The sequence below is a fragment of the Empidonax traillii genome, unplaced genomic scaffold (genome assembly GCF_003031625.1).
Source record: "Empidonax traillii isolate 1590-97213 ecotype Southwest subspecies unplaced genomic scaffold, ASM303162v1 scaffold81:size2596050, whole genome shotgun sequence".
NCBI classification, from domain to species: Eukaryota; Metazoa; Chordata; class Aves; order Passeriformes; family Tyrannidae; genus Empidonax; species Empidonax traillii.
The window spans coordinates 1,321,037-1,339,684 of record NW_020955274.1 but is presented as its reverse complement, the minus strand read 5'-3'; the positions used below and the strand labels follow the sequence as shown (position 1 = coordinate 1,339,684).

The following is an 18,648-nucleotide window of genomic DNA, read 5'->3' as shown; positions in this document are numbered from 1 at the left end:
GAGAAGCAAAATAAAGGCAAAAAAAAAAATGCCCTGAACTGACATCAAGATTAATGAGAAGAAATTAAACCTTAGCCTTGTCTGGCACAGATAATTTTATCTTTCCTGGCACAAACATGCTTTTACTTACAGTTACTTTGTGTGGTTTAAAATGCTTGAACAAAATATGAACTGGGTGTTTTGGTTTTTTTTCAGGGAAGTGTCCTTTAATTGTAGCTTGGTTGCTTTTTGTTTCTCTCAAGTCATCAAGTAGAAATCATCTAGTGTTATCAGACTGGGTCCATACAAAGCTAGGCTACTTCATCAACCTATTGTGCACCTCTCAGTCCTAATCCTGATGCATTTGCCTCAGTTGATCTCTCTGAAGCCAACCCACTTCAGTGTCCTTAGATGCTTGCATACTTCAATGTCAAAAAAAAACCCAAACCAGTGAAGTGCTGTTGCCATTGCTGCTCTGTTTTCAATAAACCTGAAGTAACAGAAAAGGCAAGACATATAAAATTTTTGCAACCAAGTAAGTTAATGACAATTCAGAGGTTGCCAAGATGTTCTCCTACTGCTACTATTTTGATTAGCTGCAAGCTGAAATACTGTGTAGAGAAAATTTTCTGATTCTCCTGTGAGCAGTTTCAGAATGTAAAATAACTTTTTGTCATGAGAGGAAGTGTCTTTGTAACTGTAAAAACAGCAATCCTCTGACGTCCTAGAACTGTTGATTTACCTTTTGCCTTGCAGCTAAGCGACAGCCTGTTGCTGATGGTGAAAAATAAATGTTTGCACTCCCAAAAAGAGTGTGAGCAATGTAGTTAGTCTCTGAGGAGCAAGGACTGATTGCCTGTGTGGTCATAGCAGCTTTCATCACCAGTGGATCTAGCTGTCAGCCAGAGCTGCTGTGGTATAAAGTGCTAATAGTAATAACAGCAATGCAAATGCCAGCCTTGAGTGTAACAGGGAAGATCCCAAACTAGCAAAAAATAGGGTAATTCTCCAGGCACAGCAGGGGGAATTTAATGCAGTGCCTCTAAGCTTGTTCTGAGCATGGAGAACAGGCACTCTTTCAGTGTGTTTTGTGGTCCTATGCTATTACTTTGAGTTTCTTATACAGCTCATTTCAGCAGGAAACACTGTCCTCCTGGCTGGCCAGCTACCATCTCCCATATTTCTGGAAGAAACAACTTATGACTCTCTTCAGTTGTCCTAAAAAATGGAGAGATTTTTTGAATCCCTTCCTTGACTACTGTTGATGGTATTAGTAGAGAAGTAGGAAAAACCCCATAGAACCGAGATGAAAACAAATTAATTGTCCCATTGTTTTTATAGTTCTTTATATACTGACATTCAGATAACATTGCATATCTGAGAACAGGGCTACGTTTACAGCCACCCATTAGGAGTCCTTGTCTTGGCCCATAATAAAAAAAATCTAAGGGATTCTTCTTGCCTATGCTTATAGTTTAGCTCAGTGGACAGTTCATTTGCTAAAACTTTTCTGCTTCTATAAAACCAACCTTTAAAGACCCTCTGAGGAAGTCTTTTGACTTGCTTACTGCTCAAATGACAGTTATTGCTATGATGTGCTTTATGAAACTGCTTTGCTTGATTCCTTTACTTATTTTGACAAGAAGAGCTCTAGGCCCTGCTTATTAGTCCCTCTTTACTCTGAAATAGGGCCTGTGTTTTCAGTTGTGGTTCATCCCAGTAGGCTGTACTGCTTCCTGCCTTAATTATAGGCATTTTAGCAGTAGCTAGAGGGAGAGAGAGATGCTTCTCTTACAAGTAGGGAGCTCAGACAAAATTACGTTATCATCCTTTATCAAAGATTTTGGTTTGACAAGACCAAGAGTAGATGTAGGAGATTTCAACTGTGTTCTTTGTTGGGGAGGAGAAAAAAAAAAGCAAAAAAAAAAAAGCTTTTGAGAAATCCAGGCAAGAGATGTTAGAAAAAATGGAGTAGAATAAATTTAACATAAAAAGGTGAATGGTAATTTAAGACATAACCATCTGCTGTGCCACAGTGTAGAAAGTACAAGAAAAGGAGACAAAATATGAGACCTCTCAGTGGTAGTTCCTTACAACTTAATTCTTATCTAGAAAAAATGGAATGTGAAATGTCCCTGGTGACTGAAGAGAATTTGTGAAATAAAGTGCAAACTTGTTAAACTAAATAAACTGTAGCTAACGTGAGAGTCAGAATACTGAGACAAATTTCAGAGGGAACTGAAAGGAAAAGAGAGGATGTTGGGTTAGCCTTTGTGAACTCTGCCTGGGCAAATTCCAAATGATGGAAACTGTAATAGAATCAGTTTCTTCTCATAGTTTAAATGTGTCTAGAATCATATTTTAAAATCCCAGAGATGCTTTGCAAACAGAGAAATTGTAAAATATGTTTTAATTTTGTTTTTTAAGTTATGAAGGGGTTTAGAGTTCCTTGTTAAAAATCTGTAAGGCCTGTGTGACACCCTATCTGAATCCTTGGGAAACAGAAGTTTTACCATTGTGGTGAATGTATGGTTTTGATTAAAATGAAAGGTAAAACAAGTCCTTGTAGGCTAAAAGACAGCAAAGATGACCTTTAATATCAAAGATAAATTTGGGTGAAAAAGTATAGACATTTTTGCCTGATGAAATTGAGCCTGGATTATGAATCACTGATCTCAAGGACTAATAGCAGGACCTGAGTAACTGAGGATATAACTGACTTTTTTAAATGAGGTCGAGAATTGTGTGGTGTCAGTGTTCTGCTCAAGGAGCCAACAAAGCAGGGATCTATTTCTGAGTGAATTACAGAAATGTCTGTATTTTTAACACATATATTGCACATGCTTGACTCTTGCATTTATGTAAAGATGCAATATTATCCATGCAGGGAGATAACTGGGGTGTGAAGGAAGACTAGGGAGAGTAGCCTTGTACTGAACCAGGTACACTGTTTGCGATAATTACAAAGTCTGGAGGATGAGTTGTAGTGCACAGTTACTCTTCATGCACAAAAAGTGACGTGGGTAAGTTCAGTTCAGATCTTACAGGGAAGTTCTGTGCAACTCCCAGTGGGTCTTGTCAGAACAATCCAGTCCCTTCCTCTGAGCTTAAATTTCTGAAGTCAACAGAATATAAAAGTGTTTGAATTATTAAAAAAAAAACATATTCTTTTTTTTTTTTTAATTGCCTACTATTCTCTGGGTTACTTTCACTATTCTATTTTAAACCCTATTATCCTCCTACAAGTGATATTCTCTTGCCGTATTACCTGCATTTAGAGTTAGTTCTTAATTTTACCAAGAAAATCAAGTCTGAACTAGAGTGGATCTATAAAGCCAGAAGTAAGTAAGAGCAAATTCTGTAGGTAACTTACCTGCCCTGTGCATTGATTCCATGATGCCAGGTAGTTTCTCACATGTTACTGATGTCCAGCTGAATACAGTTAGTAGAAGGAATGGACTTGTAACTGCAAATATCAGGTGAGCTTTTGTTCCCAGCAGAGAAAAAGGTATGCTTTTACATGTAAAATTAAATAACATCTTGAGAAAAGTTATAAATGCTATCAGGAATTAAAACAGGATAACAGTATTTAATACTAACTATAATTAAGTTTCCTGGATGTGTCCTTGATTGGAAATGTTCCAGTTAAGGGAAGTCTTAAGACAAAATTTTCAGAGACAGCAATATTATGATAGATCTGGAGACTGAAATCCAAGTTATTTTGAATCATTTTTATCTGGAAATTACTGACTTAGTAAGCACTTGTTTACTAATGCATTACTGAGTGAACTGTATGTAAAATTAGTTCTTAGGTTGATTAAAACAGTATAGTCTTACTATGATTAAAACCAGTCATCAAATGTCTGGAATTTGCTATTTTCTATATGCAAGTTAGACAGCTATTTTGTATTTGAATTTTGTTACATATAATATAAAATAAATTCTTTGAATATGGAATATGATCTGTGATGTGTCATTCCTACAGCATTTAGTTTTGCTGCCCAGAAAGACAGAATGGGCTATATTTAGTTTTACAAATTTATCAACTAGGGGTATCTCCATTTCTTCTATACCAAGGAATAAATAAATTATGAGCCATTAAATCAAATCATGCAGCTTTAGTATTGTTCATTATCTACACCAGACCCAAGTGTCCACGCTCCTGTGATAAAATTAGCATCTCTGATACTCTGCCATAACGACAAGTAGAGAAAGGCAGTAGGTAGCAAAAGCGGAACTGCTAAGCATGCCCACATAAGAATGTCACACTTAGGTAACAGGGTGTCCCTCAGGTCAGCCTACGATAAGAACAAAGTCAAACAAGGCTGAATCCTTGATGTTTTGTGTTTTAAGTATCTGAAAATTGTTCACGACCAGCCTCGACCTACAAGACCTCAAATGATCATATGAGCAAGGCAATAAATCGGTGGTAACTTGCCCAGGGGCCCATGTTGTAGTTGTGATGTTGTGAAAGTTGCATCTAGTGCGTTAGCCTGTCCACATAGATCTTACCTACTTGTTCAGGCTTCTCAGACGGGAAAATTCGATATTTACTTGTACCGAAGGGAACAATGGTGGCTGAATGGGCATGGCTGAAAGGTTCTGCATCGTATCAGTGCAGTCCAGTGGAGATGCACGGGAATACCACAGCATCAGGAGAGCTGGGAAACCACTTGCTTTCCAGAACTCCACACCTGAGCAAGATTTTGGCAAAGCCAACACTTTGTAGCCCTGCAGTATTTGCCAAACATCCAGGACGTGGCCTCCTGTTGTGGGACAGACTGATTCACCTTCCTGAGAAAAATCAAAAATGGAATTTAGTGGGCATTGCAGAAAACCGTTTCTGTAGGAAAAGGCACTTCAAAAATTATGATATCCAGAGGAATGGACAGCAGCTTTCGCAATGTCTACGTGCTTCAACCTGGACTAGCACAATTTTACATCCAGGCCATACAAAAGCAAACTTTCAAGTCATGTCAAGTGCCCAGGAATACCAAAAAGAAGAAAAAAAGTGTAAAGGTAACTGGCATTATCATGCAGAGCACAGCAAATGCTGTATTAAAAAAATCCAAAAACCTCAAGCAAAACCAGGTTATTATGTCATTGTTTATTGTCAGGGATTTGGCCATTGGTAAAAGCATTATTATGTGGGGATGTTTTCTTGTTACCAACTTTTTTTTTTTTTTCCCTTCAGGACAATTGAGATTTTTAGTTTTCCTTTCTATTTAATTTAGTAGCTTAGTGAAGAGCCCTGAGGACAATGTGATGAGTACTTACAGAAGGTTTCTGTGTGATACCTAATACAAAATAATTCCTGTTCATTAAGAGCTTTTAAAAAGCTCTATTCTAATAAAATACCTCTTAAAAATCTTTCTCTTTATGGTCTTGTAAGCTGATCAAAAATCTTTTCTGAACCTGACCTTTTTTAATGAAGCATATCTTTGATACATGAAAAATGTAAAGGCAAAAGAAAGTGTTCTTTTACTACTTTCAGGGTATCCATCTCTCACCCGTGACTGTGTTGTTTGCCCTCATTCTTATTATTAGCCATCCCCAAAGCCTCAGTAAGTGCATGTACAGAACTTAGATGGAACTTCTTGTTAGGAATATTCTTTGCCTCACTAGTCAGGAGAATAAACCATTTTCTTTCAGGTAGGCTAGTTTGTTCACATCAGTGCAGCATTGAAGGAATTCCTTTTCGGAATCACAGTTGCTTAGGTATTAGCACAAATTTAGTGCTTAAGTTGTTTTTATTTCTTTTTAAACTTGGATAAATAGTTCTTCATTGTTCTTTACCTAAAAAAAATAATTACTGCATATTGGGAGTAATGGGGGGGATTACAAGTTGTTTTCTTTTACTTAAGTCTTGCGTCACTCCAGGAAGAAAGATTACAGTGTCAGGCAGGATATCACCTCATGAAAAAGTTAAACTGGTCTAAGTACCTGATTTCTTTAGATTTAGTTGTGCTTTACCTCAGAATGCCTCTTTGCTAACAGATGTCAGGTGTTGATCGCTTTAACGTCTTACCAAGGGCTGTCAGGAGGCTGCCAAACCCAGACAGTCCCATCCAGGAGTCTGTTAATTATGTTATGTCAAGCTAAATTAGCCTGCTTTCAGCTTGGTTTTATTTTTGAACAAATGAAACTTTTTACCTTGAAGTTTTCACGTGGAGTAGGGGTAGAGAATGACTCAGAAAAGGTACATGTTATAAGTATTGGTGATTACTTTCTCAAGATATAAGCTCTGTAATTAACTGATGTCTGCTAACAGGGTCTTCCAATTATGATATATGGGGAGGCTTAACAAATTGGGTTGTCTGGGTCACAGGTTTATAATTACTCTTAGTAATATTTGCTCAGAGACCATCTCAAAAGTTGTCAAACACTATTCAAGAATTTTGTTAGCCCGTTTGTTGGCAGACCTCTCAAGGAGCAAACACTTTCTGAAAGACCATGTGCTACCTACACATTGTGAATAGTGCAAGAAAAAGCAAGCACAAGCCCTCAAGGAGTCCTGATCAGGAAAGAGCAATCTCCTTTCTCTTTTAACCAAATTTATTCAAGATGTCAAAAATATTTTGAGGGATAACTGGAATTGTAGTGAATCTGAACATTTAAATATAAACCATGACATTCTTTGTTATCCAAACAGACTAATGAAGTGTTTCATTAAAAGGTACATCACACTGGCACATTATGAGTCACGTAGAAATTCATTGGCGTGTCATAACCGAGGTACAGTGAGTTTTGTGAGAGGAGCAGTTTTAGAGAAATAAGTAACTTAGTACATGTGGAGAAAATAGGTGTGCTGCTGTCTAAGTAAGTTTTTCCTTGGTTTATACCAGGGGCAACTAGTTTGAAGCTTGCTTGCATCTGTTGCAAACCCAGAGAAATTATTTTATGCTGGAAAGATTTAGCTCTTTTTCCTTCAATTGTATCACTTACTATAATAAATGTAACATAGACAAAATGACGATTTATAGTATCTTCAATTCCATTGAGACATACTCCAGGAACTGTCAAGTGCTGTTGTAACTTTTCTGCACTGGAATTCCATAATTCTCCCTGCTTTATGATTTAGTCACAAATAGAGTTTTCAAACTAAGATAAACACTATAAAGACTTAATTTTCTGGGTTTGTAAATGCCCATTATTATTTTTGATTCTGATGTTTGAGGTTTTCTTAGTTTAATCTCTAACAGTAAGTTTGCACAGTCTCATTTTTGAGGGACCCTTTTGAGTCTCTGATCATAGTATGTAAAGTGAATGAATAAGGTGGTGCAAATACATATGTTCAAGAGAGATGGTAAGACCTGTCTGGGATGTGGCCCATGTTATGAAAGCACAGATTTGCATTCTCTAGGAAAAGCAGTGATCTAATTTTTTTTTCCCAAAACCTTCATCAGGGGTGGCTGAGAGAACTGAGGCAACAAGAAAATCTATAAATAGGAACTATAACAGTTATTTTGTAATGTGTAAAAATTTGTATTACAAAACCAGAAGCTGATAATACAAAACTGCGAAGAGTTCAGAAAGGTATGTTTGATCCTTGCAACTACACATTCGAATGTGCAAAATTTTTTTACCAAATAGTGGTTTTTATTCATCTCTATTCATGCGTGAAGTGTGAATACAACCAACATAAGACCTTTCCTTTTGATCCTTTAGAAGTGGCACTCTGCCCTAACTAATATCAATGCTCTGCAGTGCTTCCCACGTACTGGCATTGCCAAATCTTTTAGAAGTAGCGTGTAGGGGACCTAAGTGCAGCACTGCGATACTCAGGACTCTAGACCAGGGGTGCACAGTTTAGAAAAGGTCGGGGGAATAGGACTTCCGTGGATCATAAACCACCTGTGCATCACGCAGGTAGCTGAGGTACCCAGCACCATGAATTTCGCTGGACAGTTCTTCTTTTCTGTGTCAGGCAGTTGGTCAGGCTGTAGCGTCCAGAGGATCGTCCACAGGATTGCTGTGTTTCCTTAACGTTTCCATGGGTTCATTTTTGTGCGTTTTGCAAGCAAGTTAAGAATAGAAGTGCAGCTTAGTGGGGCATTTAATTGTTTGTAATCAAAAATCTCAGTCATAACTGTAAAACGGGAGTCAATGAAAAGCTGAATGATCTAGTGTAAAGTGGTCTCTTCTGCAGACTCCTCTTTTCGAGCATTCTCAGCCTGATTTTTGCCCACCCAGTGTAACATCAGTGACTGCACTACACTTACTTCTGATTTACACCAGGGTGAGTATATAAAAACCTTGAGGGCATTCCAGGCCTGTGTTCAAAAAGTAATTTCTTCCTTTTTTAGTAAAATGAACTGGCATCTCAGACTGTGAGGAGTTTGAGCTCTGGATCTTTTGCTGTCACAGTATCAAAGTTTCTGTTTTGTCACTGGCCTGTTTGCTTGAATTGAAGATTTTATTCTGATGGTGATTAATTTCCTTATGTTCATATAATCAGACACTTGTGCAGTAATAAAATTCCAAGTGCAGTACTATATTGCTGAAGGCAATGAAAGCTCAACATGACATGAAGACTCTAATATTCAAATTGTAATATAAGACAAAGAAAAACTGTTTAATATTATTCTACTCCACTTTCAGGCTTTTGATAAAGGCCTTGTCTGACTCTCTTTTATCAGACAATTTAATTCAAAGGAATGTATGACGGGGACCTGCAGGATTGGACTTTAAGAAATTAAAATTAAAATATTTTAGGATTATTTCAGTTTTAATAAGGATGTTAAGACTTTGCGATGTTCTTGCAAAGATGATCAATGAACTGATTTGTTTCCAAGGGAACAACAGTCTGCAGTGCTATAAACCTCTATAATGTTAGCACTTTAAAGGTAAGGAACCCACATTCCCTGGCAGTGTTTATCAATCTTTTTTTTTTTTTTTTTTTTTTTTTTTTTTTTTTTTTTTTTTTTTTTTTTTTTTTTTTTTTTTTTTTTTTTTTTTTTTGTGGTTGGAAAAGGCTTCCATCCATTTTTCTTTTCCTCCTCGTCCTTCACAGTTTCATATAATTTAATTTCCTTGCAGTATTACAGTAACTCTTTACAAGAATAGAACATATGACACATTTCTAAGCATTATTGACATAGCAATAGCAAATAAGAAATGTTTGAGGGATTTATTTTGGAACAGAGAGTAAGTCACAGGCTGTGCCATGTTGATATACCATTTCCTCAAGTACCATCCTGGCTGGAATAGCTCTGCCAACACACGGTCTCAGTTCTGTTTAGTTTCTCAGTAACAAACCTAAATCAAATCGAGGTGAAAAACTAAGAGAAGAGAAAATGTGTGGGACTTTTGACTCTGCTGGCAAAGCAAATCTACATGGGGAAAAATTCCCACTAACAATTTAAAGCCTAGTTCACCAAGGGTTTTCTGGGTGGTGTAGAAGTATCCAGGTATTCTGCTCTGCTAACCTGTAAAACGCGACTTCACGTCTGTGCAAGCTCTAGCATAAATTCCTGTTAGCTGCACAGGAGATAGTTCTGTGGTAAAAGGACAACCCATGTACTTGCACTTGCGGAATGTTTTCTTTCTGAGGAGTATGGAGAAGTAAGTGTGAGTTACATTTGTATTACCAACTGATCGCCTAAATGAGCATGGTTTGGGGATTTCTGTGCAAACAACTATTGCAGAATTTCTTATGAAACACAGGCATTTTTTATGAAGTGTTGAACATCCATTCTGGAAAAATCGGCTCCTGCCTGAGACATGCTTTGTCTCACAGACAAAGTCACTGTTTGTAAAATCTAGATGATGGGCCTGAGCTAAAATGGAAATTAACTTTTTCGTTGCTTTTTCTCATAGTATTTCATAATGGTATTTATTGATTTAGATAATGGTAAATGAATGAGGGTTCATTTGGGTTTTACTTCTGGAATTTCAGTAGCTATTAGTGCTCTTAATGAAGTAAGATATTAGTTAAAATTATTAGAATCTTATCAGAATAAGTTCATTTGGAAGCAACTTTATTGACTTCAACAGGATTGATCTTGGTAAAGTTCATTTTGACTTACCAAATGTGTTATTATTTTCTGAACAAGTTAATAAGAAATGTGTTTTAAAGATGCTTCTTTTATAGTTAGAGGGGGGAAAAAATCCAAGCATCAGTTAAACTTCTCTGATCTTTGAAAGCACTTGTCCTGAATTTGGTAATATTTAGTCACTGATTGGCAACCTTTTTATTCAGATGGGTTAATTACAATTGTATGTTGGAAGGGAAAACATTTCTCTGTTGGCTCTTTGCATTAGTCTCAAATATTAACAATATCGGATAGGGCGAGGTATGTACATGTCATGCCCAGTCCTTACCTATTCCTCTGAACTTTTTAGGACTATTTAGGTGTATGTTTATCAAAGTTGTTTGATGTAAAGACTGTAGAAGTAAAAGAGCCAAGTTACGTGGTAATTTTGTCAGTCTTTTAGTTTAAAATGAGTGAAATAAGAAAACTAAAATCTCATTATGAAATCAGTAATAATTCTGCTTCCTAGTAATAAGAACAGATATTAGAAAGGGATACTGTCTTGTTACTGGCTTCAGAAGTTTTACCCTACTTTAGCTGTGCTGTACAGAAAAAACACATTTTGCCTGGAAAAAAAAATAGCCGTTAATATAAGTTATAAATAAAATAATTTATTTTAGATCAAAAAAGAATGGCTTATTAAAGAAGATATATTGACCATATTGAGGTTTGGGGTGCATTAAGCAATTAAAAGATCATACAGTTTTTGTTGTAGTGGCACTGACATGTTCATAGGTGAGCCAAACTGAGCAAAACCCCTCCTTCCTCTCCTAGGTCTGTTGTCAAAAAAGATATTCTTCTAAAAGTACTTTGTAACTGAAACAGAAAAGATAACAAAGCAGAATAGCAAAGCGATTAGCCTATTGATAATATATAAGCAGTGTTCTTTTTAGCAATTGTATTATTTTTAAGTTTCCCACCTGTTGAACTCAATAGAAATTACTTCTTGAAATCACTGAAGTTCAGCAAAGCTGCTTTCTCATAAATGCATTACCAGGCAGTGGGGTGGATTGTGTATGTGTGGAAGGCTGGGGAGATTCATGCATGTAATTCTGTAAAACAAAATCAATAAAGCTGATGACAGATTAAGTTGCTAAATTTTGTAAAACTAGACTACTGTTCGGGTCATCAGCACAGCACTATTGGATTTTCTATGGTTTAATGCTGAAAAACAGGATTATTGATTTTAGGATTTTCAGTGTATCCCCTCTGGGAGTTCTTAAGCAGTCTTTATAATTCTTCACACTTAAGTTGACAACTACAGTGACATAACTGTGTCCTCGCCTTAGTAATCATTTTCTAATCATATTGGAAAAGGCTGGAAATGGTTTATAAAATGATTATTCCAGACAAATGGGAGAACAGGAGGGTTGTCGGGATGTCACTTCTTTGTCTGGTGGTCATTGCTACCTGCCTGCCATCTTCCCTTGGAATTAACTTACAGTCACAGATTAAGACCTTTGACTGTCATAAATCTGCTTCCCAATATGTTTGACTGGCAGGGGAGTTCACAAGCCGTCCCAATATAAATAGGATTTTAGCACATCAGGTGCCGCTCCAAAGTAAAACGGGCTGTTTTGCAGTCGACTTTGTTGGTGTATATTCATTGCTCCTCTCCCGACCCATGTGTATGCATGCCTGCGTGTGTATGCATGTGTGTGTGTACGTAAAGTAGAAGCTGAGATAGGCTAACAAAATGAACTACTGTATGCAAGAAATATATGAAGTGCACCCAGCTGCTGGTAGCAATTGCTACATGCAGTCCACTGATTATTGCACATATATTGAAGATAATCAGGGTTACAGCAGTTGTGATGCTCAGGTCCTGCACAGTAACAACATATATATGGAACAGGCCTGGGCGGTGAATCAGCCTTATACCTGTAGTTACCCTGGAAACGTGTTTAAAAGCGAGTACTCTGACATGGACATGGCCCTGAATCAGTACAACCAACCTGAATATTTCACAGAAGAAAAACCTACTTTTTCTCAAGTGCAGTCGCCATCGTACTCTCAGAAGAAAGGTAGGGGCATTTTATTTAAATAACAAAAAAAAAATAATCTCTGTTTTTGTTTTTGTTTTGCTTTAAACTTACAGTTGCATCAGTTGGCTCAGATGCATCTTTGAATGTGAAGGCTGCCTGTTCAAAATTGAAAGCAGCAGTAACGTAGGTTGCTAGGTGATTGTAAGGTTTTCGGTGAGCGATGAGGATTTCCAAGCACTTTTTCTTAATCTATAAGAGACATTTGCAAATACATTGCTTGTTTTCTTCTTTATGGGGCTGTTAAGTTTGTTTGCTATTCACCAGTGAGCTAGATAAGAAAGTTTCTCTTCTGAAATGTCGTCATTATATATTCTGTGTCTTAAAGCTGTGTTTCTGGTTGCATACAAACGGTATAAGTCCTCATTTTCAGTAAATGTGAACTCTGTTTACTAAACAACTCAGGCAAAAGATTTTGAAAATAGAACTGTAAATATATATGGGAAAATGAGTTACTGTCTGCTAAGTGAAAACCATGTAGTTTCTGATTATGCAGAACAAAAAAGACTGAGAATTCAAGAATGTATCTGTAAGAAAAACTACTCTGCATCTAGAAAGTTGATATAATCAATATGTTTGTAAGGGGCAATTAGAGTGCAATGTCTGCTCCCTCTCAGGGTAAATCATTGCCTCATTTTAGAATTTACTCTTTTGCCTTCAAATAAGCAAAGGAGATGTAAAAAGAGCCCCAAAATACCAACAAACACTTAGAAATGTTTTCAGTGGGGTTTTTTCTGAACTCAGACAGCCAAACTGACGCATACAGAGTAGATGTTCTCCGTATTTCTTTAAAATCACATTATTAAAGAATAAAAATAAACAGTCTGTTGTACCACAGTAATGTTTTTGTTTTCTGTTAAAACCAGGTTTTCTGTATGCAGTTATCCAAAAAACACATGAATCTGATGTAATTAGGTGGATAGGGAAAACACCATTTACTACTTTTAAGGTAGCTTTGTAGTGAAAAGTAGACTGTTTAATTTTATTAACTACATGGAAAACTGAAATATTTTCCTTTGGGCAGGCAATATTCATTATTACTTGGTGCAATAAATCTGTATGTTCGGTAGAAAAATGTCTTCATTTTATGCTTCAAACAGCATCGTATGTCATAATAAAGGGATTGTTTTTTAAAATCCTTTTCTGGGAAGCTGTAACAACATCATCAAATTGTAGACGAAATGTAGTTGTGGATATTGCATGTTTTTGCATTTTGCAACATTTTAAGTGCTTTTTAAGTCTATCTGCCGTTAGGTTTTGTATAATGAATTCACAGCCCTTTGTAGACTTTTCCCATGTCTTATTTTCGGTTAAAGAAAAAGTTTATCTCAGGATTAACTTAGAAAAAAATAAAAGACTTATTATTGCAAAGCTGGTGAAGGAATACATTTTTCATAAGTTTAAAGGTTATAAATAAAAATTGATATACCTAGGTCAGAGCTTTAAGTTTTTTCATTACTCAGACATCTGACATCTGCTCTGTTTAAAGTTTTCGCACTTGTTTGGTTCAAAGAATACAGAGTTGTTTTTAAAAACGGCATGTCTGCCTTTGTTTTCTAACACCTCCGTTTCACTAAGAAATGGTGGTGAATTTTGAAGGAAGCTAAATCTCAAGCAGGCTTTTAATTGATCATTCACAGAGGCAGAGCAATGTGCTTTGGGATTTTTTAGATCCTTATTACTGTGATAATCAATAAAAAGTTGCCTCCCTTCTGTCAAACCTTTGCAAATGCTGGGTTTGTTAAGCAGAAGAGATCTAAACTGTGTGGAACATGTGCATCTTTTTTTTTTTTTTTTTAATTTCCATCTTTTAACCAAGCTATCGTAAAACTAACGAATCTTTTAATCCTGTCCTAAGAACAGAAGGCTTTTCACAGGGCATGTGTGTCTGTATTGATCCAGAATTGATTGGGGGGGCAAGGGAGTTTGTTAGAGAAGCCTTGGTAATAGCCCATTAAAACAAAATTAAGTCCCTAAGCAGGTGTTCATGAGGAGTCTTGATTGTTGCAGTTGGTATTTTTGTTAGTCCCCTGAAATTTGTCATAATTTCAGTAGTATGCTGTTCAAATCAGATTGTATTTTACAGTAGCACATGGACTCTTCTATCAAAACTTTTGCAAGTTACTAAATGGTTAAAGTCTTGCTTTCCCTCTGAAAAGAGAAAAAAATCAACATTTTATATGCTGAAAAGCTTATCATTTATGAAGGGGTATTTAATTACTTCTTTATCTTTATGTCACTTTAAAAGAATTCAGAAAGTAAATTGAAAAACAAGAATCAAAGACGTCGACAATGTGTCGTTAAAGGGAAAAAAATATTTAGAAAGTAAAGCCAGTTATTGTAAAAAATAAGAAAGCTGCTTCAGTTATTACATGACATTAAAAACTATTATTTCCTGACTATCTGTCAGATATTCTGATGAAAGAATTGACTTTTAAAGAAAAGAATTGTGGTCCAGAAAATCAAGAGGTAGAGGTGTAGCTTTAGCTTTACGTCTGCTTGTTGCTCCATTACCTTTTGTGCTCTAGTGTATGCTGTTAAAAGGTGGTAGCACAACATTTGTGCAAGAGCTTACTGTTTTATTGAGGAAACTCTTTTGGCCCTGATCCTACCCTAGGAAACAGGCAGCCAGAAGCACTTTGCTTACTGCTGTTTTCTGCGTAGTGCTGTGAAATCTGATAAGCAGAACAGGGCTCATCATTGTGAGAACGAGACGCTATTCTCAGTTTTTTCCCAGAGAGCTTTAAGTGGGATATTTTTTGTCTCTTACAGTGCTTCCAGCCACGGTGAGCTTGCAGAAATGCATGCTGTGTGGATGATGCTCTGGGTGAGCCTGTGCCACCCTACCCTTGTGCAGAGGCTGAGCAGATAGGCAAAAATGTCCCTGGATCTCCTCACACCACCCGTACTGTGAGGAGGAGTACCGAGTGACAGGGTAAAGATAATGCAGTTAGGAAAGTACAAAAGAAATACATACAGGAATCTGGAAACCTCGGTCTTACCACATTTGGTGTGAACACAGTGTTTTGGACATTTGGACAGTGTGGGAAATAGGTTTGCAAAGTTAAAACCGGGATGAGAGTTGGCTTTCACTTTCCTTTGCGTGGTCATTTCCCAGACAAAGTTAACGAAAGATGCCTGCAGGTGTCTATGAAGTTAGGCTTTAACTTCGGGTTCTGTGGGAGTGGACAGCAGCGAGCAGAGGCTGCCCCTCACAGCGAGGGTTTGCAGGTGGGAATTCTCGAGTCGGGCTGTAGCAGCGCCGGCTCCTCAGCCCGGCGTCTCACTTTGCTTCCCACATACCAGGTGGGGTTAATGCTGTCTTTTGTAGGGCTGTTGGTATGGTGGGAGAAAGGGCCTTTGAAGGTTATTTTTGTTGTTGTTGTTATAATTGTAATTGCCGTAATTATTTCCCCTTACATTTTCTCAGGCAATTTACGTGCAGCTGAGAATACGTACTGTGGGAGTTCTAGAGTGTGCACCTCAATTTAGTCCAAACTGAGTTCTCAGCAGTGTGAAAATATTAGGGTACTTTCTAAATAGCTAAGAAAATGCAACATGGAGGCTATGTCAAAATGTCACTTCATCAGTGCAGGGAGTATGTGTACATATAATTAACTTGCAGAAACACTGAGCGTTTGTCGTCTTGGCCTTTACGGCAGAGCAGCTCCGAGTATGCCCAACTCGACAATTATTTGAAGCTTAAAAGTGTTAATTTTACTCTTGACCACCACTCTAAGGAGATAGCACTGATAAGAAAATTTGAATAATTCAGCAAATCATTGTGTATTTAGAATTATATGCTTTTTTTGTAATAAAAAGTCAATGGAAACATGTTTTCTTCTACTTTACAGTACCTTTCCATAACCAGATGAAGGATGGGAAAGTGAACTAAGTCATACTTTGCTTTTTTCAGTGAGGCTTAGATTTCTAAATAAATTGCTTTCTTGAAATACAAAGCTTTGTTGATAAAACATTTAAATTTGGATGGGGAAATAGCATGGTCTGACTTACAGTGGTGTATTTTATAGCTATATTTGGTAGTGGCTGCAAGTACAGTACAGATTGGAGCAGTTAAGTGATAACACAGTTTGAACTAAAATGTTTTCAACACATCTGTTCAGAAAGCACTGTTGCTGATAAGGTTTCCGAATCAGCCCAAAGAACAGGGTTAGTGCATTGAAAAGTCACTGAGGGAAAAGGGGCTATAAAAATGTTTCAGATTCGATCTTTGCAGAATCTCTTGCCAAATTTTAGTAATTCCATAAATCAAAGAATGTCAACAAAGATCAAAACTGAGGAAAAGTAAGCCAGTTAGCTAACAAGAAATGTGTGAATCTGTTCAACGATATTCTCAGTGCTTCCAAACTCGATGGAGAAATAAGCCATTTTTCTCAGTGGGAGTAATTTAAAGGAAGTGGGAAACAAGGATCAGTGTATCAGCCCAGACTTTCAGATCAATATTGATAACAGCACAAACAAGAGTGGAGTATGCTTTTTCTCTCTCGGCTCTATGCTTTCACCAACATGCTACTTAAGCTTTTTGTACACAGGCGTGTCAAGGATGATGTCTGGATGGTCCTTGTAATTTTTTATAATTTGCAAAGAGTTCAAGGTGACTATGGAAGCCGTAGAACAGCAGCATGAATTTTCATTTCAGTTTTAATACAATTGGGGATTCTCAAGGTAGTAATTAATTTCATCTTTTTCATTTTTATACTGCAGTGTCTAGTTAAAGTGAATACCAGCTTACTGATAAGTCCTAAACTCATTTTAGTGAGTGGTCTGTAGGCATGCACACCGTAACAGATGGGGAAAAGAAAGATTTCAGGGAATATATTTTAATTAATGACTCTACTAGTATCTAGGGGAAATTAAAATACTGAAAAATGGTCTTAAAACACAAGTGCCCTTGTGCAACACAAGTGGTGTTTTCTGCCTACAACATATAAATCTGTGGTGGATCAGGAACAAGCTAGTATGGAACATCTGGTATACAGGCATAATTTGTTTGCATCAGCGTTACTCACATCCCTGTTTGGCGGTCAGATACAGTTTGGTTCTAGAATTTTTTTAAAGTGTCAGTTAATTCCCTAAGCCAATATCACGTTGTCTGTACAGAGACCTGGCAATATAAAGTATGTGCAATGGTAGTTTAACAAAACTGAAATTGGTTCTTTACTTTTCTCAAAACATACTTCTTTTTTTTTTGTTTTTTTGGGGGGTTTTTTTGGTAATGTGTGCCAGGTACTGAGGAAAAAAGGAAACCAACCACTATAACTTTCCAGGGTTTGTTTTGCTTTAAATAGATTTCTTTGCCTTGTTCCATGGCCGAATAACCACCAAGTGTCTCCTTTGTGTCTCTCCAAGCTCTTACGCTGTGCAGGGTCACATATACTGCTTTAAGGTATCATTCCTGCAAATGGTGATTCAAGAGTGCATGCATACAGTATTAATGAAAGAGTACCTCAGATGACTGCATAGGTTAGCAGATCTCCTTCTGTCCTTATGTCTGCTTGGGCCCAACTCATTGCATGTTTTCCTATCGAGGGGCATTGTTCCTTGCCGTACCTCTAGAAAGCTACAGTTACAATTTTAAAAGATATTGCAAATCGCTGTCATGATTGGCTATAATGAAATAATATGACATACTCTTCTAGGTTGGTGCAACTGGTCCTGCTGAGTATTTAGCCTTGCCAAGACACTAAGATTAGGCAGTGGCAGGTGGGAGTCTGGGGAGCAAAGATGTTACTTTAGGCTGCAAGACATGGCAGATCAAGGTCATTCATTGTTATTCTCCAGTCAAAGCAAAGAGCCGAGATGGGCATTGGGATAAACATTGTCAAGCCATACTTGACAGATTGTTAACTTCCAGGATCATACAGGATGCACCAAATGATAGCCCATGAGGATGCTTAAATACAGCAGACAGAGGCTTGAAAGAGCAAGGAACGATATTGGTTGTTATTGTACAGTTCAGTGAGGTTGGTGTTGCTCTCAAATGGTTCCTCATAGCTATTTACTTAGTAGGTTTTGACCAAGAAATAAAGGATGAAATATGAACACCAGAAATAGGAACCTACCCAATGTTCACATGAAATTTCTTATCAGACATTCTTCTTCCACAAAAGAGCACCTGGGTTACTCTGTCCAACGTCTGCTTTCCCATGTAGGGTTTTTTATTTTTGGTTCAGACTTATTATGCACACATGAAGCAAAGTACTTGCTGATGTGAGAGACAAGTTCCTGTTAATGGTGCAAGGAGTGAGACAAGCCTGTTGCTCTGCTTCTTCCTCAAACCATCCAACAGACAATTCTGCTGCCATCCACAGCTTTCTCAAGAATCTCCATTTGCACTATTCATTTCTTCCATGCTGGTACCATTTTCAGGAAAAAAAGATTGAATTTCTTCCTGCTGGTACTGTTTCTAACTCTGAGAAGCAGCAAAAATGCGCTGAGGCTGCTTATCTGCACGTCTTTCAAGTGAAATTGCATTGAATTTATACAGAGGTTATACAGGATATTTGCAACTACTAGAAATTATTTGCACTGGACATTTCAGTTTGTGCGAACTGAATATAAATACTTTTATT

The 18,648-nt window shown here is 37.1% G+C and overlaps 1 protein-coding gene across 7 annotated transcripts in view; it reads left to right on the top strand.

Moving 5' to 3' along the window:
• Positions 1-18,648, top strand: part of THRB (thyroid hormone receptor beta) — a 160,457-nt gene that overhangs the window by 118,275 nt on the left and 23,534 nt on the right. For 2 of the 7 annotated variants that reach the window (XM_027880974.1, XM_027880973.1), the window contains exon 1: positions 11,691-12,037. The exons of the other annotated variants lie outside the window; for them this stretch is intronic. In XM_027880974.1, coding sequence (XP_027736775.1) covers positions 11,710-12,037 — 328 coding nt within the window. In that variant the 5' untranslated portion in view covers positions 11,691-11,709. Of the gene's footprint in view, positions 1-11,690; positions 12,038-18,648 lie in introns of those variants that run through there. 7 annotated transcript variants of the gene reach the window in all.